Consider the following 25,319-nt stretch of genomic DNA (forward strand, 5'->3'; position numbering starts at 1 on the left):
CTTTTTACCTTACCTATTTCCGTCAGTTATTTAGAAGAAAATTATCTTTCGCTTACCTCTTTTTTAAACTTCTCACTTTTTTCTTTTTCTTCATTTAATTAGAGAACCGTTATAATTTGCGCCAACGAAAACACGAGATCAAACGCAACTGCAAATATACACACCGGTACAACATACGTACATATATGTATGTATGTATACATACATAAGTACATACGTATGTATGTTCGTGTGAACGACTGTGTACAGTTGAGGAGCACTTGCTATTAAAAACACTGAATTGAAGCATTTAAACATGAAATATTTAACAAAAATTAACACACCGGCCTGCAATTAAGTCTTATGTACATCATTTACATATTTCTAACACATTTTAAAACCGAGACACTGCAATTTATTTGAATTAAATTAGGACGCGATACACCCGCGTCAGTACTTACCGATGCTCGCGAAAGAAGAAAACGGAATTTAAAAATTGCAAAGAGCTTCGAACGCCGGGCATGTGGATGGGAAAGGAAAAGATGAAGAAAGAGCGGAAACTAAGAGAGACACTTTTTACTTTGTCCGCCATTTTACTATTTATGATCCTCTCTTTTGCTCCAGACGGAGGAGGAAAACAAGATAAGCAATTGCTTTTTTCTATCTTTTTATATAAATTTTTAACAAAACTTAACACAGCGGCCTGCAATCATGTCTTACGTACATTATTTATATTATTTACATTTTTCTAACACATTTTAAGACCGAAACACTTGAATTTATTTGAATTCAAAAGGGACGCGTTACTTTACTGATGCTCGCGAAAGAAGAAAACGGAATTAAAAAATTGAAAAGAGCTTCGAACGCCTGACACGTGGGTGGAAAAGAAAAAGAAGAGAGAGCGGAAACTAAGAGAGACATTTTAACATGTCCTCCATTTTACTATTCCTGATCCTCTCTTCTCCTACACGTTTCGGATAACGGAAACAAGATTAATAATTGCTTTTTTTTCTATCTTTTGATCTTTAAACTTAATAGAATGCGAAAGCAAAGATGAATATGCTTTACATATTTAAGATATATTATATACTTAAAATAGAAGGTTTGTTTTTTGAAGTTGTACATATATATTTTTCTACTTACATTGTATGTTTGGCTGGCAGTACTTCAGCGTGGAAGGGTGAGTGTCTGTGTGTATGAAAAAAGAGCCCTATTTAAACTACGAATTTAACAATTTAAATAAAAACTATTAATTAATTAAAATCGAAACTTGCTACACCGGCCAGCAATTCACTCTAAATTATATTATAAGCACATTTTTAACACTTTTTAAACAGAAAAACTACATTTTATTTAAATTGACTGATGACGCTCTGCAGATGCGTGGGCACTTTACTAATGTTGGCGAAAGAATAAAACGAAATTAAAAAATTGCAAGAGCTTCAAACGCCGGTCACGTAGGCCAGGAAAAGAAGAAGGAAGACGGAAACTAAGAGAGCCTTTTTATGTTGTTCGCCATATTCTTATTTTTGATTCTGTGTATTTTCTATGTTTGTGATGGAAGACGAAAATGCGATAAATTAATATTTAAATTTGGAAATCATCTCTCTTCTTTAATAAACAGCAAAAGCAGCTATGTACATTTTTAAGTTTATTAATTTTTAAGATTTAATGAATTGTTACTGTGTTTCTTATATTTTGTGCAGTATTCGGTTATTTAAAGTAATAGAATAAGAGAAAGTTTTTAAGAAATTACCATTACTATACAAGTTATGTAAAATTTATACGTTTAAAGAAAAATTTTTGTATAGGTTCAGTTGAAATTTAAATTTAACGCTTAACGGTCAGTGGGACCCCGCTATATTCCGACTATTTAAAATTCCATATCGATATGCCAGGTAATCCTTAGGTATCGATATTTCCATTGTCGTGCACCACCTACGCTCAGCCATATCGATAGAAAAACGCACGTACACAATACATCGATATTCTATCGTGAGTGGTTAAACCAGCTGTACTACATATTATTTATAGGCCGCATTATTTTGTTTTCTTTTAACGTTAACATTTCATTTAAATATTTTTTTAGTTTTTAACAATCCGGCAACGCAACAATATATAAAGTGAGTGCGCTTAACCGAACAAATGAGCAGACATTTTTGTGATTATTTTTGAAATAAATTTTGTGGACGCTGAGATTTTTTTTTGTGTGAAATGAAAAGGGGTGTGGGTGTGGGGGACATGTGGACAGAGTTGAGAAGTGACAACCTTCTCTACATTCTATTATCAATGCTACAAAAAAAATACCATGTACCGGCGCACTTGCTAAAATGACTCTGACTTCACCTTGACTAAAGTACACATAAAAAGATCACACACATACTGCAATGGGAGAAGGCAAATCGGGATGATAACAGTAACTGATTTTATATTCCAGTTTTCACCTTCATATCACACTATATATATTCGCACATTTATTCCCCAGATCCCTACATAAATCGAAAATGTTGAGGCTACGTAACCTATTGGCCGTCGGCAAAAGCAGCAACAACAACGCTGTCCGGTAAGAAAAACAACATGCATATAAAAAAGAACAAAAAACAAAAACAAAATACAAAAAATTGCCCACAGCTGTGTCTATGTACATATTCATCAGTGTTGAGGAGTTTCAAGTAGTACCTGTACCAAGGTACAAGTTGTTAATGATTTTTAAGATAACTAAAATTAGTTGAGTATAAATTTAATGGAAATATTTTAAAGTACTTTACTTCTTTGAATTGTATTCAAATTACAGTGTTAGAAGGAATAATTAGTACCTTAACTAGTACAAGATGTACCTATTGCAACACTGATTCTCACACACCCACATGCTAATATGTCTGCTCAGTTCCAAAATGCTTATATGTATGTGAAAATGCCGTTACGACGTCAGCAAGCAAAAACGATGCAAAACAAAGTGCAAAAATAAAACGGTGCGAATATTAGTTACCCTTCACAAGCAAACTTCTTATTTTATTATTACTAAATTTTTAAATTTTATTATATATTATATATACTTATTTTTTAGGATCTAATTCTCAAAAATTTTTTTGTTCAGTGGAAAGGAAATTGCCTTCTTATTATTTATCTTATTTCCCTACGTTCCAGTTATATTGGCTGAGGTATAGCCTACTTCGATAAGCACCCTTTCACAAATTAAAAGTTATATCTTCGATCTGAATGAGACACTTATTAAAATTTTTATCTATAAGTCGTTTGTCTGATTTTATTGCCACTGAGAATTTTTTGAAGTCGTTAATTTAAAAAATGTATAAAATATTAATAATAACTTATTTTTTATACTTTTAGCGCCATATCCACCACTTCGCCCTGCAACGATTCAGAATCATGGTTCTCAAAACTGCTTGTTCGAAAAATAGAGCCAACCAAGGAGTCGCACAGTCGCATGCTCAGCGATAAGGAAATCATATATGCCCTACATACGCACAATGTCAGGCCTGATTCCATGGGCAATTATTTAAACAACTAGTAAGTATACATTTTTCAAAAGTTGTTAAAATAAATATATTAATAATTTACTTTACGTTTTTATAGCAAGAATACTGTGGCATTGATCAACGACAAGAAGGCGAACCTTTCGACTGAGTTGGTGGCATCATGGACCGTGCAAGTGGGTGATATGGATCAATGCCTGCACCTTTGGAAGTACACGGGTGGCTTTGAGAAAATTGATCAGGCCAAAGAAGACCTATGGAACGATCCAGAGTATCTCAGTTTGATGCAAGAGCGTTCGAAGTTCCTGCGATCCCGACACTTGCAATATCTCTTGGCATTCAGCTACTGGCCGCAGATTGCTAGTCGTACCGGCAAAAACATTTACGAAATGCGGTAAGGAGAAGTCTGTTATATATAATTGAAAATATATCACTAATTATATGTATATTATCAGTTCATACCGACTGACCCCTGGTACAATGATCGAGTGGGGAAACAACTGGGCCCGTGCCATTAACTATCGCAAGCATAACAACGAAGCATTCGCCGGATTCTTTTCGCAGATCGGAAGACTGTACAATGTTCATCACATTTGGTGTAAGTAATAGCATGATTTATATAATTACTGTTTTTTAATATTTCTTTGTCGTTTATAGGTTACAAATCTCTACAAGACCGTAAGGAGACCCGAGAAGCAGCTTGGCGATCACCCGGCTGGGACGAGTGTGTGGCCTACACGGTGCCATTGATCCGCGAGATGCACTGCCGCGTCCTCGCTCCAACTGAGTTCTCCCCATCACAATAATTTAGCACCAGGCGTAATAGACAGATATATATACATATATATTTTCACGATCTGAGAAATGGTTTTGGATACCAAACGCCTGATCAAATTTTGCTGTGAAAACATTGAGAACATAACTTCGCTTATTTTCCTGTTGAATAGTTATTGTAAATAATGCCAGCTATCTATGCAATCATTTATATTTTTTTTAAGTATAATTAAGGTCAAAGTGGAAATTTCTATCGAAACATTTTTACAAGTCTCTTTGTGTGTATCACCTACGACCTTTGAATTTAACAAAACCAATTTTGTTTTTATAAAATAAAGCAATTATGAAAGTGTTATTAGATTGTTATTATTGGACACATAATTTATAAATGTATACATATTTTATAGTTTTTATAGCTCTTTTTGTGGGATTAAAGCTACATTTAATCATTATATAGTGGAATTCCCCAAGTATTAATCCGAAATCACCCAGAAATATAAACATTAAAATAGGTGATGAAAAAGTAGTATACCGCATAAGGTTTTAATCAGATCGTTTTCGTTTTTTGTTTTTATATATTGTTATCCTGTGAATTAGTGGTAAAAACTAAAAGTAACGTATCATACATTTGATTTGCTAGCAAAAGTTATTAAAACATATACTAATCCATCAGTTTTAAATCGTCGTTGAAAGGTAAATTACATATTTTCGAGACTTTAATTGCGATCCTCGCCAGTTTCTTAACTCTTTAAGAGGTATCATAACATCTGTGCGACATTTCAACATCAATACTAAATTAACTAGGAAAAAGTTCGACGATATTTTTTAAACCATTGGTTTTTTCCTAGTTGTGTTTTTTTAATCCATTTTAAATCAATTTTTAAGAATATTTGTCAAAATAATTTTAAGTCTTATTACACCGTAGGCACTATAACATAAATATGTAAGGGAAATCACCTTCTGATTCTCAACTTTAAAACTAAAACCTTTGTTTAGAACCAGCCAATCTCGTTTATTCTTAATATTATTGGTTAATTGTTTTGTGAAAATCGAGTGGCTTGAGTTTACAGATTAATGCCTCAGAATTTTCGACTCTCAGTTTTCAGGCAAGTCAAGAGGAAAATGATTTCAAGTAGAAGACCTATTAGTGCCAGGGAACAGATTTCGGTCCTTGATGCTATATTATGCTGGACAGCCGCTGGTAGTTCCCCTAAAAAGATATTAACAAGTTTATTTAATATGAAAAAAAATGTGTTAAATCCCTTATGCCATACCTGTGAGCACTTGAACCTGGACAATTACAGTAAACAGTCTGCCAAGAGAACAGGAATAGTTTCCACTATCGGATAGTTTGGCGTCACCAATAGAAATACGACTAGTTAGCCATACGTCAGAAACACTGCAAATTGGAAATATATAAAACAAGTTTTCTTATAGGAATACTCTTTTAAAATATGTAATTTTACAGCCCTTTTTTCTAGATGTACCTTAAACGTTTATTGGTCATTCCCTGGAGTGGTTCTTCATCTTTTGCCCAAGTAATAAACTTGGTAAAGTATTTCTCCAGATCTTGGCCAGAGAATTTTTGTTTCGTCTGACTTGAGTTACCGATTAAATTAAGCTCACTAGACGTTTCATTAAATAGTTTTTGAACAGAATCATTTGCAGAATCAGTTGATTTTAGAATGGTTTGACGTTCCTTTTGGAAAAAGCTACGTGATATTTGGCATTGTAGATCGACGGTGCTTCCTGACTTATAATAACGATCCCCGACATCCCTTTCATGTTCATCAATTATCCTTAAAGGGGGTTCTATAATAAATCGTAAACTTATTAAATGCTTTATAACTGATAGCGATGTATTTAAACCCTACCCAATATAGTAAGGTTTGTGGTGAATACTCTAGGTGGATGGGTGGAAACCTGGCACATGTACACTCCGGCATCATCAGACTGAGTTGGATTGATAAGTAACCGCCAATTGTTAGGGTACTGGAACTTCACTCGAATCCGAGGGTCTCCACTGTAGGTTACATTACCAACGGTCAGAAGTGATACCTTCTCCGCTGTTCGCCTTACCCACATGACCTGAAAAATAAACAACAAATACTTTTATTTTGTGCTAACAAAAAAAAATTCAAAATTAAAAAAACTTTGAGGGGAATATAATAGCAATAATAATAATTTATTATCTTCTCTAGGTATCTTTTCTAAATGCATTTATATTGCGTATTTTAATGAATTTCTATATAACTCGTAGTTTTTGGTTTTTAACAAATTCGATATTTTACTATGTACATTTAAATACTTTCAATTCTATTGCGAATAAGTGCCTCTCTTACTTGCCCACCCAAGACAATCTTTCTTTTGCAAACAACTGAAGAGAGGATCGAAAATAAGGAAGAAAGAAAAAGGAAAAAATGGCTCTCTTATTATCTGCTCACTCTTCCTCTTTACCTTACTAACTTGACCGAAATTTGACAGCTTCTCTGTCATTTCTTTTTACTCGTTGGCGAATATCGGGAAAAGCAACATGGCTGAACGGACGCCTAATTCAATTTAATTACAGTTCTTGTTTCCGCTTTAAAAAGTGCTAAAAGTGAGTTTATTAGTGATATAAAAAGTGATTTCAGGTCAGAGTATTATGCTCCATTAAGTATTTTATGTTTAAATGTTTAAAATCGGAAATATTCGGCAAATGTTGAAAAGTACATTTGTATGTATGTACGTATGTATGTGTGTGCTTTAATCCGTTGTCCCACTCCCACGCCTGTGAATGTGTGTGTTATGAATATGTGCATATATATGTATGTATGTATATTTGAATGCATTTTAAAGCTTAGAAAAATAAAAAAGCATCTAAAACAAAGGTGTGTGTGTACATACATACGTACATAAGTAATAGTTAATTAGGGTCCAACTGTTGCACTGTAATTAATTATTAATTGAAAATAATTTATTCTTGCACATTTATGTATTTTCAATTAAGCTTGTGTATAATATTCTCTTATTAGGAATAATTTGCAAATAAATGCCGTTACTAATTATGTATAATTAAACATTTGGTATACATATGTATGTTTTTTTATTATATGTTTTTGTACTTTCTCTTAATACTTTAAACTTATAAGGCTAAACCAACTACTTTCTAAATATAGAGAAAACAGATGGTTTTAATTGCATACCTAAAACATTACATTCATCATACATACATTTGTGTTTCAAAATAATCAAGAACCATCAAAAGTTTTAATTTTGTGATTTTTATTTTGATCAATTTCTGTTGCCCACAAACCGAATAAAAATCAGCCAACATTTTTAAAAAATCAAATAAAACCACTATTTACTTTTGACCACAAATTGTATAAAAATCAGACAAATTGGTAAATAAAATGAATAAAAATCCCAGTAGGCCCTTCAAAATGAAAGTCTCGAATAGCCGGGTATTTTCAGCCCATTCTCCCCCTCTCTGAAACGAAGCTCACTTACAGTTTTGTCCTTGAGCATACCGACACGGCAATTGAGGACCGCTTCCGTAAACAGATGAACGGCGGATACGAGATTGTCGCCCGAAGTTGCCGAGTTGATGGGCTCCTCAAAAAAGGGTCCCCAATGGTGCTCGTGGTGGTGTTTGCTCCGGGGTCGCTCTGTAACACGGGCAAATCCTGTAATGATTAAAGAAAGGGGATTTTTTAAACTTGCAAGGTTTTCTAAATTCCCTTTTTTGTTTAGTAATGCCAGAAAAAAAAAACAATACGTTTGATATACGAATCTATTCTGAAGCGATTGCCTATTAACTTTCTTCTTTATATCCATATTAAGCAGATAAACTTTCTCGAGTATATAAATTTATACGGTAATATTGATTTATTTTCGATAAAATATAAAATATTTTAGTCAGTGAATCATATTAGACTTAAATTTCCAATATAAAAACCATACTAACCACTTGCTGTCCAATGATTTCTCGTTCGCGTTGAATCAATTGGCTGTTTCATGGTACTTTTATCGATTTTCATTGAAGCGAATGCCGTTGTTGGCATTGTCACCGTCGTTAGCTGATCAGTTGTACCTAAATTTTTGATTGGAAGGCTATTACTGCTAATCTCCATGCTGCCCGATGTCTCCATGGTCATTTTATCCCTGCTCATTTTCGTTGGAATGGCGGCGCTATAAGATGATGAGCTCGACGCCTCAACAGGCATTTCAGACTGCTCTTGGTCGTGGACCTGCGGTGAATGTGCGTAAGGGGTCGTCCTTGTTGCTGACAAGTAATCAGCGGTTGATAATGTCGTTTTAGTTTTATTATAGTCATCAAAAAGGAAAGTACGATTTTCGCCGTCTCTGTGCTGTGTACTTGCCGAGGTGGTTTTTGCTTCGACGGATGCCGTGCCTGGATGGAAAAGGTCAACAATTTTAAATGTAAGGAAATTCATCATCAGGAATCATGGAGGTATAGTCGTTCAGGTATGTAATTCACTAAATTTAAGCTCATTTTATCGTTTACATGGAAGGTGAAGTTAGGATAAAGACTAGGAATCTACCCATAAATTATACTTTAAATTAGCATTATCTTAAAAAGTGTTTCAAATTTTCTGTTGCAAGTTTTAGTAAATAATCCTAATGTGTTGAAACTTCAAATAAGCATTTTAAATGAGATATTCTAATCACTAACTAAGTCATAAACGACAATGCAAACGGTGCAGTTTTCGCTTTAATATAAACACAAATGAAACGAAGACACTTACATAGAACATGAACTTGCGATCCAATTACCAAGACAATTGCGAGCAACCGAAGGAGGCTCAGACTAGTTTGTGAATTGTAGGATAGTGGCAACGTCTGGGCAGCGTTCGATGCTGGTGATGATGTCCTATATCCTTTTGGAAGCCTCATCCTTTGCACGGGGCGACGTGACTTACGGAATGTTCTCGAGAGAAATCAGTAACCTTCATCTTAGTTCCGAAAAAACTCAGCTGCGTTCTGGCACTGAATTTTATCGATGATTGAGTATATCTTTCCCTTTTTTCTTTACCATTTAAATTACTGCAAAAGGAATCAAATACAGTAATCGAAAAAAAACTTTGTTAACACCTTTTATGTAGGAAAGGACATATAAGGATTATAGACTTTTTTAAAACAATAATTGATTTTAGAAATATTTTATAATAGTTCATCCGCCACTCACTGCGTTTTCAGCAAGAATTCTTCCAGAAAATTGATCCAGAACTTCTCTTCTCGGGACCATATTTTCACTAATTTTAAAGTTTGGTTTTATTTTTATGATAGCTTTATCTAAGTTTTGTGTTGGCTTGCTGAAAGATGACCCAATTTACTTTCAGTACATATAACTTTGAAAATTGTATCCTGATTTGAAAGTGCGATGGCTCTGTTAAAGTTTATGGTTTAATACCCAAATAGCCAGTAATAAATTTGTTCATTTTAGTGACGGCCTTGTTTTTTGTTTGGCCATTTTTATGCCGGCCAAGATGGCTTACGAAAGGTGGCCAAATTACACCTTCAGAGCCCATAAACTGACCATCTTGGATGCTCCCAAATTTTAAGTGGCATATTTATTTAAGTTTGTGGCTGATTTTACTCTTTTCTTGTTTTCTGTTCTTATAAACTTAAAAAAAAAACACTTATAGAACGCCCACGATTTGACTTTAAATCTTGATGTCTGGGTTTGAATTTTTATTAATCTTGATTTAAATTTTTGATTATAGTTTTTCGGAATTTATTGACCCAGTTTTCTAGCGTTTTTGTTTAGAAGGCAGTGAAGGCAGTGAAGGACGCGTTTCCGAACCTAAACAATAGCTTTGATCAGCTGCACTAAGCCCATGGGATTAAACTATTCAAATAAAGGCACGGGAACTAACTATCTTAGCTTTAGGGTATAGAAACCTACATAAATATAATAATGAAAAAAAAGAGTCCCATGCGGCATGACCCGTATTTCAGTATGAGGTATGAATAATTTCCAGCTTTTAAACTGTTGGCCATGAAAACCACTTCTCTGTTTGCCCTGTGCAAATTACCTGGCTTTAAGTGTAAAACTGCCTTGGAAATGAAAAATTACTCAAAATCAATCTCAGTCTTGTTTATGGTCAAATAAAAATCCTTTTTTCCGCCCCGGGTTCAAATGCTCATTTATCAGATGTTACAAACGTCTGAGCAGGAAATGGCTGTTCAAAGAAAGTAAATAAATTTCTTATCTATATATTAAGGAGATATTAAATTTCGCTAATAAAACTAATTTTAATAGATTATTTGGTGGCTTTTTTTAAGAAAGCCTATCTATATAGGCATTATATTTTATGGCAAGACAGCGAGTAGCGGACATTTTATATTCGTGGCCTACGGCGATTTTTCTTGTTCCATTTTAAGTTAGTCCCGTTTTTTTTAATTTCAAGTTTGCTATACACCAAAAGAAATAATAAATTTTTTAGAAGAAAAAAATTAACTATCTATTGAATATCAGGGAATATATATTTTATACTTGTTTTTATACTTTTATATTTGTTAAAAATATTTTAAAATATTTTACTTATCAATCTTAAGTTTGACTCACCATTTGCTGCTGCTTTTTATTTTGTTGCCTACACTCAAGAAATGAAGTCGAAACTGTTGGTAATAGAAAATCACTTGCTTTATTGGCACAGAAACACATTTGAGCCGAAACACTGTCACTTTTGCATTAAGTTTGCATTTAAAAAAAAATATATTAAAAAAATATTGTACTTTATCCAGGCATTTAAATATGTTCTTGTCGCTTTTTTTTCTGTCGTATCAACACACTTTAACACGAACCAAAAAAAAATAAGAATTTATTTGATTTATTCGGCATAAGAGATGCCAAGAAATACGCAGATGGGTGCGTTTTATTCATGCGCTCTATCCGGCGAGTACGTAGGTATCGCTTATCCTTGAAAACCGTAATGAACTGTCGTTCGGAAAAACTTTAGACTCCATTCCAAGCATCCAAATGAAAAGCAGAGAATATCTGAGTGAAAGCTTGTCTGCACACTCAACCCCTTTCGAGTGAATAACTCTATGGTTGATTTGCAATGAGTTTTTTTCAGGTTATACACCACCCGCTACTCAGAGGACCGTTCCCCTAGCTGGAGAAATGTGCCCTCTGTCCCAAAGCTTACCAAGGTATTTTCATACAATATTGGGAAATTCTTGTGGAGGGAATTAACAAGTTTCTTTTGCCTTCGCTTTAATATTTATTATTTATATTATTTATTAATATGAACAAAATGTTTGCTTAGTAGAATGTTTTCCATTTAAAAATTAAATTACACAAAATTTTGCCTTTTATCTGACATATTCTTTTTAAAAAAATTATTGTCATATGAATACTTACAAATTATGGTCTAAAGCTTTTAATTTATCTACAGAATATATCTTAGGACCATATTTTTAAATAAGAATAGTACATTTATCCATAGTTTGTATTGTTATAATTATGAACAATTACTGATCTAAATCGTTGGACGATTATGCTGAAAAGTCGGGATTGAGTCCGTGGTATATTTCTTGTATATTTAAAAAAGAGGTGAACTAAATTGGTACAATAAAGAAAAGCAGGGTTTGTGTCCATGGTGTTGTCGTAAAGTGCATTTCCCAATAATATAAATATCCCAAAAAAAACGCTTCTTAACTTTGAGCTGGTATATTTCTGCATAAGCTTTTACAAAATCGTGATTAGATTGTAATTGCTTAGAAAACTTAATGTAGTTCATAATTACAAAACTCTTAATCAAAGATAGCTTTGATTTTCCATTTAAAACCTTAGAATATATTTGAAAATTTAGCTGATTTATACCCAATCGCATACACATCGGATATTTGGTTGTGTGTTTACCTTTACCACACAAAAAGTTAAAACTGAAAATATTTTATAAAATTAACTTCGTTGTTGCGAATATAGCTAATTATGCATACCATAAGTGGCAAGAATCTGAGCAGGGAAGAACTAGAGGAAGTAAACAAATGGCTGTTAGAAAATCGAATCAATACACAACGATTGCGTCGGGAATTTTCTGATGTTTTACCATTGGCCGAAATCTTTAAACGTGACTATCCACGTTTGGTCGATCTCTATAACTATCCGAAAAAGAGTAGTGTTCAGCTGAAATTGGCCAATTGGGAGACATTTAACTTTAAGGTGCTATCCAAGTTTAATATGACATTAAGCCGGGATTTTATGGAACAAATGGCAAACGGTGTTAGTGGTGCTGCCGAAATACTATTGCATGAAGTGATACGATTGGAGAAACGACAACGTGTAGCTGTTGAGCGAAATGCGTCATTGCGGCAGGAACAGACTTGGGAGGAAAATGATGAGGTTAAAACGGTTGTGGTTAACAAGCAAATTGGCGATGGCATCGTTCAGGTACCACAAAAAATGATACTATATTCGCTATACGAAAAACAGGCGCGTGATAGTCAGGCTAAGGATGTCATTATTGATGCCTATCAACAGCGTTTGGCTCACATGGAGAGTATAATAAAAATCAAAAGCGAACGCATCGATGAACTTCTAATGCAAATGGGAAAATTACCTCAAAAGCGTACCACTCTCACCCCATCCACTTGCTGTTTTGTCTTAGATGCAAAGGACTCTATAACACGACAAAATCCAACATCTGCCGATCCGGACAGTGCCACCTAAAATACCAATTAATTTGAAAAAGTTATTTATTGTTATATAATGAAGCCAAAATTATCGATTACCGCTAAAGAGATTAAGAAGCATATGATGTTTGTGCAATTCAATGGCAATATATTTGGCAATTGGCAATCGAAAAACGCTGTTGATAGTTTCAAATGATTAGAAAATTTATGGTTATTTTAATGGAAGATTGCATGTCTAATAAAATTTTTTTTTCGTTCTGAAGATTTGTATTGTTTTGTGGCAGAATCCATTGTTTATGCTATTCTAAACTATTAGCTAAAATGTAAACAAAATATTGGTTGAAGTTCCTCACAAAGTTATTTTTCAATAAAACATCTTGATGTTGTTAATCTTTAGTCAATTCATAAGCCATTTTATTTGTTTCACATTTATAATTTATCTGTTTACACGACATTTTCGCTGCATCCCATAGAAATATTCCCAATTAAATACTGTTTTCTGGCATTCGGTTCTTCCATTGCTTTATGAAACATCGCTTTAATTTTTGTGTAGTAATTCCAGCACTTTCTACTTTTAGCCACTGCTATTCGCATATCGCATTCATCTATCTTACCAGTTAAAATGTGATTAAGATATTTGCTTAATTTTTGCATTTCCATGTATTCTTTGATTAGTTGGACTTTCTTGTTATCATTCAGATTCTGTTTAATTGCCAAGTTCATCCTTTGAATTATATTTCCCAAATTGGCATCCTTTTTTCCTTTATTTTGCTGATGAAGTTCTACAATGTTCTTAAGTATTATAGTGCAGGGATCCGTTTCTGAATAAGGAATCTATAGAGATAATAAGCATAGGCCAAAAACACATATTATAGAGCCCTGAATGATCAAAGATTATGTTTAATCCGACTTTTTCGTATACTTTTTTTTTTTTTTTTACTAATAGTTAACTTGGAAAACAATTATTATTGTTCAGGAAAAAAGCAAAAAGCAATCAAAAATACAGTCGAACTTCCATGCATCAAACTTCCCTAACTCGAATTTTTCATAGCTGTGTTTTTGCATTTTGTGAGTTTAATTCATACCAATTTGTCTCCAAAAGTCGAACTTCCATAACTCGATTTTTTCTTGATGTCAGCTTTTTCTTTCCATTTTCCAGATAATTTATTCGCTTAGCTAAAATGTAAATAGTTTTAACGTATAGATTTTGCCGGAATCTGGAATATCAGGATCACTAGACGAGGCTTACTTGGTCAATGATGTTAGATTATTTATTTTTACATCGAAGTACCGGTCCTGCTTTTTAAACGTTCTTCGTAATGGAGCAAAAAGTAATATCGTCTTAAGCTAAACAAAACATAAAAAAACTTATAAATACATTAAAAAAATTAATGTTTTTCTAATTCAAGGTATCTTGTTGGCAGATGGTGGTTTGAGTTATGGAAGTTCGACTGTAATCAAATATATTGATTGACATGAGTATACCCTAACCAAATTTTTAGACCATAATAATAAGAGTCTCTGTATTTCAGATACGTTTTCCATAAATGGAATTGAGATTTCGGAAGGAGCTGCGGTATATCGTCCACGACGTTCGACTTAAAGAAGTTTGAGCCAGTTTTACAGACAAAATTTAGTTCACGCACCAGTTGAGAGCTTGAATTTTGAGATGATTGTTTAGGAAATATGGACTTATATTTCCTTAGATTACAATACTGTAATGCTACGGATGCTGTTGTTGTTGTAGGTGACTGACCCGCTCGAGAGTTTAATAGAAATGATAGTTGATAGGTTGAAGTGATCGAAGAGGTTGATAGGAATGATAGTTGATTGGTTGAAGTATGTTGAGCTATATGGCAAGTGAGATGATTTCTTCTTATTATTTTCCACTTATCAGTATTTGACTTGGCCAAGCCTGTTTTAAGATTTTCAGCTATATTTTTATAATGTTCAATACAGGCTGGAGATGCTTTCGATTCATTTATAATTGCCAAAACTTTGTTCTGCTTAAATAGAATGATGCGTTCCAGCTCGATTCGAAGTTTGTCGTAAATTGTAAAATTTGAGTATATGCTAGCTTTGATATGCTTAGGGTGTTCATTCAGATTGGTGAGCATATTTAGCTTATTGAATTCTTTTTCGAATTCCGAATTATTTAATAGATTTTTTTCCCAAAACATATACTTATTTTTTAGGCTTTGAATCCTTTTGTCGATATCATCCCGCGCAATTTCTTTGATTAGCTTAAAAAATTATAAAATTAAACATTGCTAAAAATTGAAATTATATTACCTGTGAGCTTTTTATAGGACTTTCATACGAAAATCCGATGGTTTTAGAGTATTTGGCAGTGTGATCAGCACCTGTTTTGTTTTTTTCTTTCAAATCTTCAAGCATCTTCGTATTCTTAAAAAATATGAAATTTTTTTATTAAATTAATTACAACACTTACAATTTATCATCCATAGACGATAAAATAATAGATATTCGAATTAAGGGTATTTACCTTTTTAGTACTTCTCATAGTCGTTGCAGGCTTTGTGATTTTACAAGTACAAGAGCAGATATCCTCATCAGGATCAATAAGGCATGTACACAAGCAGAGTGAGTCCTCAGTCGTTGTACTGACGAATGATGTCATCTGTTCTGATGAATATTCAATGTACAAAAGGCTCGAGATTGGTTTTTCTGTTGGAACAGCTGATTTACTTGTCGATAATATGTCAATAACATTGGATGAAGATCTATAAGTATGCGTTAGGTTTTCCGTTGATCTTGATTGATCAGATTTCGTTGTTATTATTCTTGTAGTTATTGCTGACCATTCATTGGGGTTAGTTAAAATTTCTTCCAAATTGTTTGTTTCTGAGATAATATTGATTGTTTCCGGTTGTTCAGATGAATGAGCATCATCGTTAATAGTTGCAGTGTGTTCTAAACTATTTATTTCTGAGATAGTATTCGTTTTTTTCGATTGTTCATATAAATGAACATTTGTATCGATAATAGATGGGAAAGTTATAGTTTCTTCTTCTAAACTCTTTATTTCTGAGATAATATTCGTTGTTTTCGGTTCTTCAGATGAATGGTCATTTGTATAGATAATAGTTGGGAAAGTTACAGTTTCTTCTTCTAAACTCTTTATTTCTGAGATAATATTCGTTGTTTTCGGTTCTTCAGATGAATAGTCATTTGTATAGATAATAGTTGGGAAAGTTACAGTTTCTTCTTCTAAACTCTTTATTTCTGAGATAATATTCGTTGTTTTCGGTTCTTCAGATGAATGGTCATTTGTATAGATAATAGTTGGGAAAGTTACAGTTTCTTCTTCTAAACTCTTTATTTCTGAGATAATATTCGTTGTTTTCGGTTCTTCAGATGAATGGTCATTTGTATAGATAATAGTTGGGAAAGTTACAGTTTCTTCTTCTAAACTTTTTATTTCTGAGATAATATTCGTTGTTTTCGGTTCTTCAGATGAATGGCCATTTGTATAGATAATAGTTGGGAAAGTTACAGTTTCTTCTTCTAAACTCTTTATTTCTGAGATAATATTCGTTGTTTTCGGTTCTTCAGATGAATGGTCATTTGTATAGATAATAGTTGGGAAAGTTATAGTTTCTTCTTCTAAACTCTTTATTTCTGAGATAATATTCGTTGTTTTCGGTTCTTCAGATGAATGGTCATTTGTATAGATAATAGTTGGGAAAGTTACAGTTTCTTCTTCTAAACTCTTTATTTCTGAGATAATATTCGTTGTTTTCGGTTCTTCAGATGAATGGTCATTTGTATAGATAATAGTTGGGAAAGTTACAGTTTCTTCTTCTAAACTCTTTATTTCTGAGATAATATTCGTTGTTTTCGGTTCTTCAGATGAATGGTCATTTGTATAGATAATAGTTGGGAAAGTTACAGTTTCTTCTTCTAAACTCTTTATTTCTGAGATAATATTCGTTGTTTTCGGTTCTTCAGATGAATGGTCATTTGTATAGATAATAGTTGGGAAAGTTACAGTTTCTTCTTCTAAACTCTTTATTTCTGAGATAATATTCGTTGTTTTCGGTTCTTCAGATGAATAGTCATTTGTATAGATAATAGTTGGGAAAGTTACAGTTTCTTCTTCTAAACTCTTTATTTCTGAGATAATATTCGTTGTTTTCGGTTCTTCAGATGAATGGTCATTTGTATAGATAATAGTTGGGAAAGTTACAGTTTCTTCTTCTAAACTCTTTATTTCTGTGATTGTATTCGTTGTTTCTGATTTTTCATATAAATTAACATTTGTATAGATAATAGTTGGGAAAGTTACAGTTTCTTCTTCTAAACTTTTTATTTCTGAGATGATATTCGTTGTTTCCGGTTGTTCGTATGAATAAACATTTGTATTGATAATAGTTGGATACGTTAAAGTTTCTTCTTCTAAGCTCTTTATATCTGAGACAATATTCATTGTTTCCGATTGTTCAGATGAATGGATATTTGCATCGATAGGAGTATGAAAAGTTACAATTTCTGTCTGTTGTAAAAGTTCTTGGGGCATAGATTGATAAAATTTTGCTGTTGCAATTGGCAATGAACTGCCTAATATTGTACTCGATTGTGGTATAGACTTCGATATAATACTTATTCCGTCATGAGTTATTTTAGGCGAACGAGAAATTTGAATGCTTTGTTTAGTTGAAATTGCTGTATTTGAGGAAGGTAGTGCCTTCGAAAGGGGGTTTTCTGTACTCAAACTTTTTAGTGAACTTAATTTTGTGGATTTTGGTGTTACATTAGTTAATGATTTGAAACTCGAAATTTTAAAAAAACTTGTGTTTGACTGAGGTAGTGAATTCGAAAGTTCTTTTTTCTTTGTGCTCAATATTTTATGGTAGATCTCTTCTGTGGAATACAAAAACTCATTTTGTGAAGATTTTGGTGATGCCATTGGTACAGAAATAGAAAGGCCATATGATTCACAGTTGCAGATGCAAGAATCATCACCTTGTTTTATTTGGCAGCTGCATTCACATATCGTACTTGAGTGGTAAATTGAGTTTGATTGTTCTTTTTCTGTACTCGAAATAGTAAATAAACTACTAGCAACAGTACTTGATTTAGGTAGTGAGTTTAATAGGCCTTCTTCAGTACTTAAAATTTGTAAGGAACTGTTAAATATTGCGCTTGACTGAGGAAGTGATTTTGAAAGTTCTTCTTTTGTGCTCAATATTTTAAGGGAACTCTCTGCTGTGGGATACGGAAATGCATTTTGTGAAGATTTTTGTGTTACCAATGGTGAAGAAAAAGAAATGGTATATGATTCGCAGTTGCAAATACAAGAATCATCTTCTTGTTCTATTTGGCAGCTGCATTCGCATATCGTACTTGATTGAGGAAGTGATTTTGATTGTTCCTTTTCTGTACTCGAAATCGTAAATGAACTATCAACAACAGTACTTGACTTAGGTAGTGAGTTTAATAGCTCTTCTTCAGTACTCAAAATTATTAAGGAACTGTTTAAAATTGGGTTTGACTGTGCTTGTGAATTCGAATATTCTTGCTCTTTTGTACTCAAAATTTTCAATGAGCTCAGTGGGGTAGTTGGGTCAGTTGGGTAGTACTGGAATACTTCTTGTGAAGATATTGGTGTTACCATTGGTACAGAAAAGGAAATGGCATATAATTCGCAGTTGCAAATACAAGAATCATCTCCTTGTTCTATTTGGCAGCTGCATTCGCATATCGTACTTGTTTGGGGAAGTGATTTTGATTGTTCCTTTTCTGTACTCGAAATCGTAAATGAACTACTAGCAACAGTACTTGATTTAGGTAGTAAAATTAATAGCCCTTTTTCTGTACTTAAAATTTGTAAGGAACTGTTTAATATTGCGCTTGACTGAGGAAGTGATTTTGAAAGTTCTTCTTTTGTGCTCAATATTTCAAGGGAACTCTCTACTGTGGAATACGGAAATGCATTTTCTGAAGATTTTTGTGTTACCAACGGTGAAGAAAAAGAAATGGTATATGATTCGCAGTTGCAAATACAAGAATCATCTTCTTGTTCTATTTGGCAGCTGCATTCGCATATCGTACTTGTTTGGGGAAGTGATTTTGATTGTTCCTTTTCTGTACTCGAAATCGTAAATGAACTACTAGCAACAGTACTTGATTTAGGTAGTAAAATTAATAGCCCTTTTTCTGTACTTAAAATTTGTAAGGAACTGTTTAATATTGCGCTTGACTGAGGAAGTGATTTTGAAAGTTCTTCTTTTGTGCTCAATATTTTAAGGGTACTCTCTGCTGTGGAATACGGAAATGCATTTTGTGAAGATTTTTGTGTTACCAATGGTGAAGAAAAAGAAATGGCATATGATTCGCAGTTGCAAATACAAGAATCATCTGCTTGTTCTATTTGGCAGCTGCATTCGCATATCGTACTTGATTGGGGAAATGATTTTGATTGTTCCTTTTCTGTACTCGAAATCGTAAATGAACTATCAACAACAGTACTTGACTTGGGAAGTGAGTTTAATAGCTCTTCTTCAGTACTCAAAATTATTATGGAACTGTTTAAAATTGGGCTTGAATGTGCTAGTGAATTCGAATATTCTTGCTCCTTTGTACTCAAAATTTTCAATGAGCTCAGTGTAGGGTAATACTGGAATACTTCTTGTGAAAATATTGGTGTTACCATTGGTACAGAAAAAGAAAAGGCATATGAGTCGCAGTTGCAAATACAAGAATCATCTCCTTGCTCTATTTGGCAGCTGCATTCGCACATCGTATTTGATTCGGGAAGTGATTTTGTTAGTTGTTTTTCAGTACTAGAAACCCTAAACAAACTACTAGATATAGTACTTAGTTGAGGTAGAGATTTTGATATATTTGTTTTTTCCTTCTGTGTGATTTGCCTTGATTCTGTTGTAGACATTTCTAGGGGACTACTGGATATTTTATTGAACACAGGATGAGATTCCAAAAGAGTTATGATTTTCCTTTTGGTTGACGGGATAGTTCCTATTTCTGTTAAAAGTCTGCTTGGACTGCTTGATGCACTACCCAATTCTAATATAGATTCAGTTTCTATCGAAAATATATATGGACTACTTGTAGCACTCAATTGTGATATAGATTCAGTTTCTGTCGAAAGTGTAGTTGGACTTCTACTTGTAGTACTCAATTGTAATATAGATTCAGTTTCAGTCGAAAGTGTAGTTGGACTTCTACTTGTAGTACTCAATTGCGATATAGATTCTGTTTCTGTCGAAAGTGTAGTTGGACTAATAGATCCAGTACTCAATTGTGATAGAGATTCAGTTTCTATCGAATAAATATATGGACTACTACTTGCAGTACTTAATTGTGATAGAGATTCTTTTTCAGTCGAAAGTGTAGTTGGACTTCTACTTGTAGCACTCAATTGTGATATAGATTCTGTTTCTGTCGAAAGTGTAGTTGGACTAATAGATCCAGTACTCAATTGTGATAGAGATTCAGTTTCTATCGAATAAATATATGGACTACTACTTGCAGTACTTAATTGTGATATAGATTCTTTTTCAGTCGAAAGTGTAGTTGGACTTCTACTTGTAGCACTCAATTGTGATATAGATTCTGTTTCTGTCGAAAGTGTAGTTGGACTAATAGATCCAGTACTCAATTGTGATAGAGATTCAGTTTCTATCGAATAAATATATGGACTACTACTTGCAGTACTTAATTGTGATATAGATTCAGTTTCTGTCGAAATTGTAGTTGGACTTCTACTTGTAGTACTCAATTGCGATATAGATTCTGTTTCTGTCGAAAGTGTAGTTGGACTAATAGATCCAGTACTCAATTGTGATAGAGATTCAGTTTCTATCGAATAAATATATGGACTACTACTTGCAGTACTTAATTGTGATAGAGATTCTTTTTCAGTCGAAAGTGTAGTTGGACTTCTACTTGTAGCACTCAATTGTGATATAGATTCTGTTTCTGTCGAAAGTGTAGTTGGACTAATAGATCCAGTACTCAATTGTGATAGAGATTCAGTTTCTATCGAATAAATATATGGACTACTACTTGCAGTACTTAATTGTGATATAGATTCAGTTTCTGTCGAAATTGTAGTTGGACTTCTACTTGTAGTACTCAATTGCGATATAGATTCTGTTTCTGTCGAAAGTGTAGTTGGACTAATAGATCCAGTACTCAATTGTGATAGAGATTCAGTTTCTATCGAATAAATATATGGACTACTACTTGCAGTACTTAATTGTGATAGAGATTCTTTTTCAGTCGAAAGTGTAGTTGGACTTCTACTTGTAGCACTCAATTGTGATATAGATTCTGTTTCTGTCGAAAGTGTAGTTGGACTAATAGATCCAGTACTCAATTGTGATAGAGATTCAGTTTCTATCGAATAAATATATGGACTACTACTTGCAGTACTTAATTGTGATATAGATTCAGTTTCTGTCGAAAGTGTAGTTGAACTTCTACTTGTAGTACTCAATTGTAATATAGATTCAGCTTCAGTCGAAAGTGTAGTTGGACTTCTATTTGTAGTACTCAATTGTGATATAGATTCAGTTTCTGTCGAAAGTGTAGTTGGACTAATAGATCCAGTACTCAATTGTGATAGAGATTCAGTTTCTATCGAATAAATATATGGACTACTACTTGCAGTACTTAATTGTGATAGAGATTCTTTTTTAGTCGAAAGTGTAGTTGGACTTCTACTTGTAGCACTCAATTGTGATATAGATTCTGTTTCTGTCGAAAGTGTAGTTGGACTAATAGATCCAGTACTCAATTGTGATAGAGATTCAGTTTCTATCGAATAAATATATGGACTACTACTTGCAGTACTTAATTGTGATATAGATTCAGTTTCTGTCGAAAGTGTAGTTGAACTTCTACTTGTAGTACTCAATTGTAATATAGATTCAGCTTCAGTCGAAAGTGTAGTTGGACTTCTATTTGTAGTACTCAATTGTGATATAGATTCAGTTTCTGTCGAAAGTGTAGTTGGACTAATAGATCCAGTACTCAATTGTGATAGAGATTCAGTTTCTATCGAATAAATATATGGACTACTACTTGCAGTACTTAATTGTGATAGAGATTCTTTTTTAGTCGAAAGTGTAGTTGGACTTCTACTTGCAGTACTTAATTGTGATATAGATTCAGTTTCTGTCGAAATTGTAGTTGGACTTCTACTTGTAGTACTCAATTGTGATATAGATTCTGTTTCTGTCGAAACTGTGGATGCAGTACTTGATTGTGATATAGATTCAGTTTCTGTCGAAAGTGTAGTTGGACTACTACTTGTAGTACTCAACTGTAATATAAATTCTGTTTCTGTCGTAAGTGTAGATCTAGAACTCAATTGTGATATAGATTCTGTTTCTGTCGAAAGTATAGTTGGACTACTACTTGTAACACTTAATTGTGATATAGATTTTGTTTCTGTCGAAAGTGTAGTTGGAGTGCTTAATTGTGATACAGATTGTGTTTCTGTCAAAAAGGTAGTTGGACTACTACTTGTGGTACTCCATTGTGATATAGATTCTGTTTCTGGCGAAAGTTTAGTTGGACTTGTAGAACTCAATTGTGATATAGATTCTGTTTCTGTCGAAACTGTGGATGCAGTATTAAATTGTGATATAGATTCTGTTTCTGTCGAAAGTGTACTTCGACTACTAATTGTCGTACTAAATTGTGATAAAGATTCTGTTTCTGTCGAAAGTATAGTTGGACTACTACTTGTAGTATTCAATTGTGATATAGATTCTTTTTCTATTGAAACTGTGGATGCAGTACTAAATTGTGATATAGATTCTGTTACTGTCGAATGTGTAGTTGGACTACTACTTGTAGTACTCAATTGTGATATAGATTCTGTTTCTGTCGAAACTGTGGATGCACTATTAAATTGTGATATAGATTCTGTTTCTGTCGATAGTATAGTTGGACTACTACCTGTAGTACTCAATTGTGATATAGATTCTGTTTCTATTGAAACTGTGGATGCAGTACTAAATTGTGATATAGATTCTGTTACTGTCGAATGTGTAGTTGGACTACTACTTGTAGTACTCAATTGTGATATAGATTCTGTTTCTGTCGAAACTGTGGATGCAGTATTAAATTGTGATATAGATTCTGTTTCTGTCGAAAGTGTACTTCGACTACTACTTGTCGTACTAAATTGTGATAAAGATTCTGTTTCTGTCGAAAGTGTAGTTGGACTACTACTTGTAGTACTCAATTGTGATATAGATTCTGTTTCTGTCGAAACTGTGGATGCAGTACTAAATTGTGATATAGATTCTGTTTCTGTCGAATGTGTAGTTGGACTACTACTTGTAGTACTCAATTGTGATATAGATTCTGTTTCTGTCGAAACTGTGGATGCAGTACTAAATTGTGATATAGATTCTGTTTCTGTCGAAAGTGAAGTTGGACTACTACTTGTAGTACTCAATTGTGATATAGATTCTGTTTCTTTCGAAACTGTGGATGCAGTACTAAATTGTGATATAGATTCTGTTTCTGTCGAAAGTGTAGTTGGACTACTACTTGTAGTACTCAATTGTGATATAGATTCTGTTTCTGTCGAAACTGTGGATGCAGTACTAAATGGTGATATAGATTCTGTTTCTGTCGAAAGTGTAGTTGGACTACTACTTGTAGTACTCAATTGTGATATAGATTCTGTTTCTGTCGAAAGTGTGGATGCAGTACTCAATTGTGATATAGATTCTGTTTCTGTCGAATGTGTACTTGGACTACTACTTGTAGTACTCAATTGTGATATAGATTCTGTTTCTGTCGAAAGTGTGGATGCAGTACTCAATTGTGATATAGATTCTGTTTCTGTCGAATGTATACTTGGACTACTACTTGTAGTACTCAATTGTGATATAGATTCTGTTTCTGTCGAAACTGTGGATGCAGTACTCAATGGTGATATAGATTCTGTTTCTGTCGAAAGTGTAGTTGGACTACTACTTGTAGTACTCAATTGTGATATAGATTCTGTTTCTGTCGAAAGTGTGGATGCAGTACTCAATTGTGATATAGATTCTGTTTTTGTCGAAAGTGAAGTTCGACTTCTACTGGTAGTACTCAATTGTGATATAGATTCTGTTTCTGTCAAAACTGTGGATGCAGTACTCAATGGTGATATAGATTCTGTTTCTATCGAAAGTGAAGATTGACTACTACTTGTAGTACTCAATTGTGATATAGATTCTGTTTCTGTTGAAAGTGTGGATGCAGTACTCAATTGTGATATAGATTCTGTTTCTGTGACTATTGAGTATTGGTGATATAGATTCTGTTTCTGTCGAAAGTGTAGTTGGACTACTACTTGTAGTACTCAATTGTGATATAGATTCTGTTTCTGTCGAAACTGTGGATGCAGTACTCAATGGTGATATAGATTCTGTTTCTGTCGAAAGTGAAGTTGGACTACTATTTGTAGTACTCAATTGTGATATAGATTCTGTTTCTGTCGAAAGTGTGGATGCAGTACTCAATTGTGATATAGATTCTGTTTCTGTGGAATGTGTACTTGGACTACTACTTGTAGAACTCAATTGTGATATAGATTCTGTTTCTGTCGAAAGTGTAGTTGGAAAACTACTTATGGTACTCAATTGTGATATAGATTCTGTTTCTGTCGAAACTGTGGATGCAGTACTCAATGGTGATATAGATTCTGTTTCTGTCGAAAGTGAAGTTGGACTACTATTTGTAGTACTCAATTGTGATATAGATTCTGTTTCTGTCGAAAGTGTGGATGCAGTACTCAATTGTGATATAGATTCTGTTTCTGTGGAATGTGTACTTGGACTACTACTTGTAGAACTCAATTGTGATATAGATTCTGTTTCTGTCGAAAGTGTGGATGCAGTACTCAATTGTGATATAGATTCTGTTTGTGTCGAAACTGTGGATGCAGTACTCAATGGTGATATAGATTCTGTTTCTGTCGAAGGTGTAGTTGGACTACTACTTGTACTACTCAGTTGTGATATAGATTCTGCTTCTGTCGAAAGGGTAGTTGGACTACTACTTGTAGTACTCAATTGTGATATAGATTCTGCTTCTGTCGAAAGGGTAGTTGGACTACTACTTGTAGTACTCAGTTGTGGTATAGATTCTGTTTCTGTCGAAAGGGTAGTTGGACTACTACTTGTAGTACTCAGTTGTGGTATAGATTCTTTTTCTGTCGAAACTGTGGATGCAGTACTTAATTGTGATATAGATTCTGTTTCTGTCGAAAGAAGAGATGGTCTACTAGATGCAGTACTCAATTGTGATATAGATTCTGTTTCTGTCGAAAGTGTAGTTGGACTACTACTTGTAGTACTCAGTTGTGATATAGATTCTGCTTCTGTCGAAAGGGTAGTTGGACTACTACTTGTAGTACTCAGTTGTGGTATAGATTCT

General features: G+C 33.5%; 3 protein-coding genes across 4 annotated transcripts; 2 read left to right on the forward strand and 1 right to left on the reverse strand.

Annotated features, from left to right (window-relative positions):
* The first annotated feature begins 1,972 nt into the window (after window positions 1-1,972).
* On the forward strand, window positions 1,973-4,602 carry LOC108103624 (protein NipSnap). Of its 2 annotated transcripts, none has more exons than XM_017209169.1 (6): window positions 1,973-2,102; window positions 2,465-2,542; window positions 3,328-3,507; window positions 3,574-3,867; window positions 3,929-4,071; window positions 4,131-4,602. In XM_017209169.1, the coding sequence occupies exons 2-6, from the start codon at window positions 2,484-2,486 to the stop codon at window positions 4,277-4,279; spliced, it is 825 nt and encodes a 274-aa protein (XP_017064658.1). In that variant the 5' UTR covers window positions 1,973-2,102; window positions 2,465-2,483; the 3' UTR covers window positions 4,280-4,602. The 2 variants fall into 2 exon arrangements, with proteins under 2 accessions (XP_017064658.1, XP_017064660.1); XM_017209171.2 differs by lacking the exon at window positions 1,973-2,102 and adding an exon at window positions 2,166-2,395.
* Window positions 4,603-4,700: 98 nt separating this feature from the next.
* LOC108103623 lies at window positions 4,701-11,170 on the reverse strand. The gene is made up of 8 exons (XM_017209168.2): window positions 10,819-11,170; window positions 8,996-9,293; window positions 8,194-8,640; window positions 7,737-7,912; window positions 6,122-6,335; window positions 5,735-6,059; window positions 5,522-5,646; window positions 4,701-5,457 (listed from the first exon to the last, which is right to left on the reverse strand). The coding sequence occupies exons 2-8, from the start codon at window positions 9,141-9,143 to the stop codon at window positions 5,327-5,329; spliced, it is 1,566 nt and encodes a 521-aa protein (XP_017064657.1). The 5' UTR covers window positions 9,144-9,293; window positions 10,819-11,170; the 3' UTR covers window positions 4,701-5,326.
* A 917-nt stretch (window positions 11,171-12,087) lies between these two features.
* LOC108103615 (sperm flagellar protein 1) lies at window positions 12,088-13,141 on the forward strand. The gene has a single exon (XM_017209155.2). The coding sequence runs from the start codon at window positions 12,190-12,192 to the stop codon at window positions 12,925-12,927; it is 738 nt and encodes a 245-aa protein (XP_017064644.1). The 5' UTR covers window positions 12,088-12,189; the 3' UTR covers window positions 12,928-13,141.
* Window positions 13,142-25,319: the final 12,178 nt, after the last annotated feature.

This window comes from Drosophila eugracilis, unplaced genomic scaffold (assembly GCF_018153835.1).
Source record: "Drosophila eugracilis isolate 14026-0451.02 unplaced genomic scaffold, ASM1815383v1 contig_2153, whole genome shotgun sequence".
Lineage (NCBI taxonomy): Eukaryota > Metazoa > Arthropoda > Insecta > Diptera > Drosophilidae > Drosophila > Drosophila eugracilis.

What these genes read in the sequence shown, in the direction of transcription:
- LOC108103624 (XM_017209169.1), top strand. Translation starts at nt 2,484, where the DNA reads ATGTTGAGGCTACGTAACCTATTGGCCGTCGGCAAAAGCAGCAACAAC. An exon ending in GGCAATTATTTAAACAACTA is followed by an intron (nt 3,508 to 3,573) that starts GTAAGTATACAT and finishes ACGTTTTTATAG; the next exon opens with CAAGAATACTGTGGCATTGA. An exon ending in CAATGTTCATCACATTTGGT is followed by an intron (nt 4,072 to 4,130) that starts GTAAGTAATAGC and finishes TGTCGTTTATAG; the next exon opens with GTTACAAATCTCTACAAGAC.
- LOC108103623 (XM_017209168.2), bottom strand. Translation starts at nt 9,143, where the DNA reads ATGAGGCTTCCAAAAGGATATAGGACATCATCACCAGCATCGAACGCT. An exon ending in CACAAACCTTACTATATTGG is followed by an intron (nt 6,060 to 6,121) that starts GTAGGGTTTAAA and finishes GATTTATTATAG; the next exon opens with AACCCCCTTTAAGGATAATT. An exon ending in CCAGGTTCAAGTGCTCACAG is followed by an intron (nt 5,458 to 5,521) that starts GTATGGCATAAG and finishes ATATCTTTTTAG; the next exon opens with GGGAACTACCAGCGGCTGTC.
- LOC108103615 (XM_017209155.2), top strand. Translation starts at nt 12,190, where the DNA reads ATGCATACCATAAGTGGCAAGAATCTGAGCAGGGAAGAACTAGAGGAA.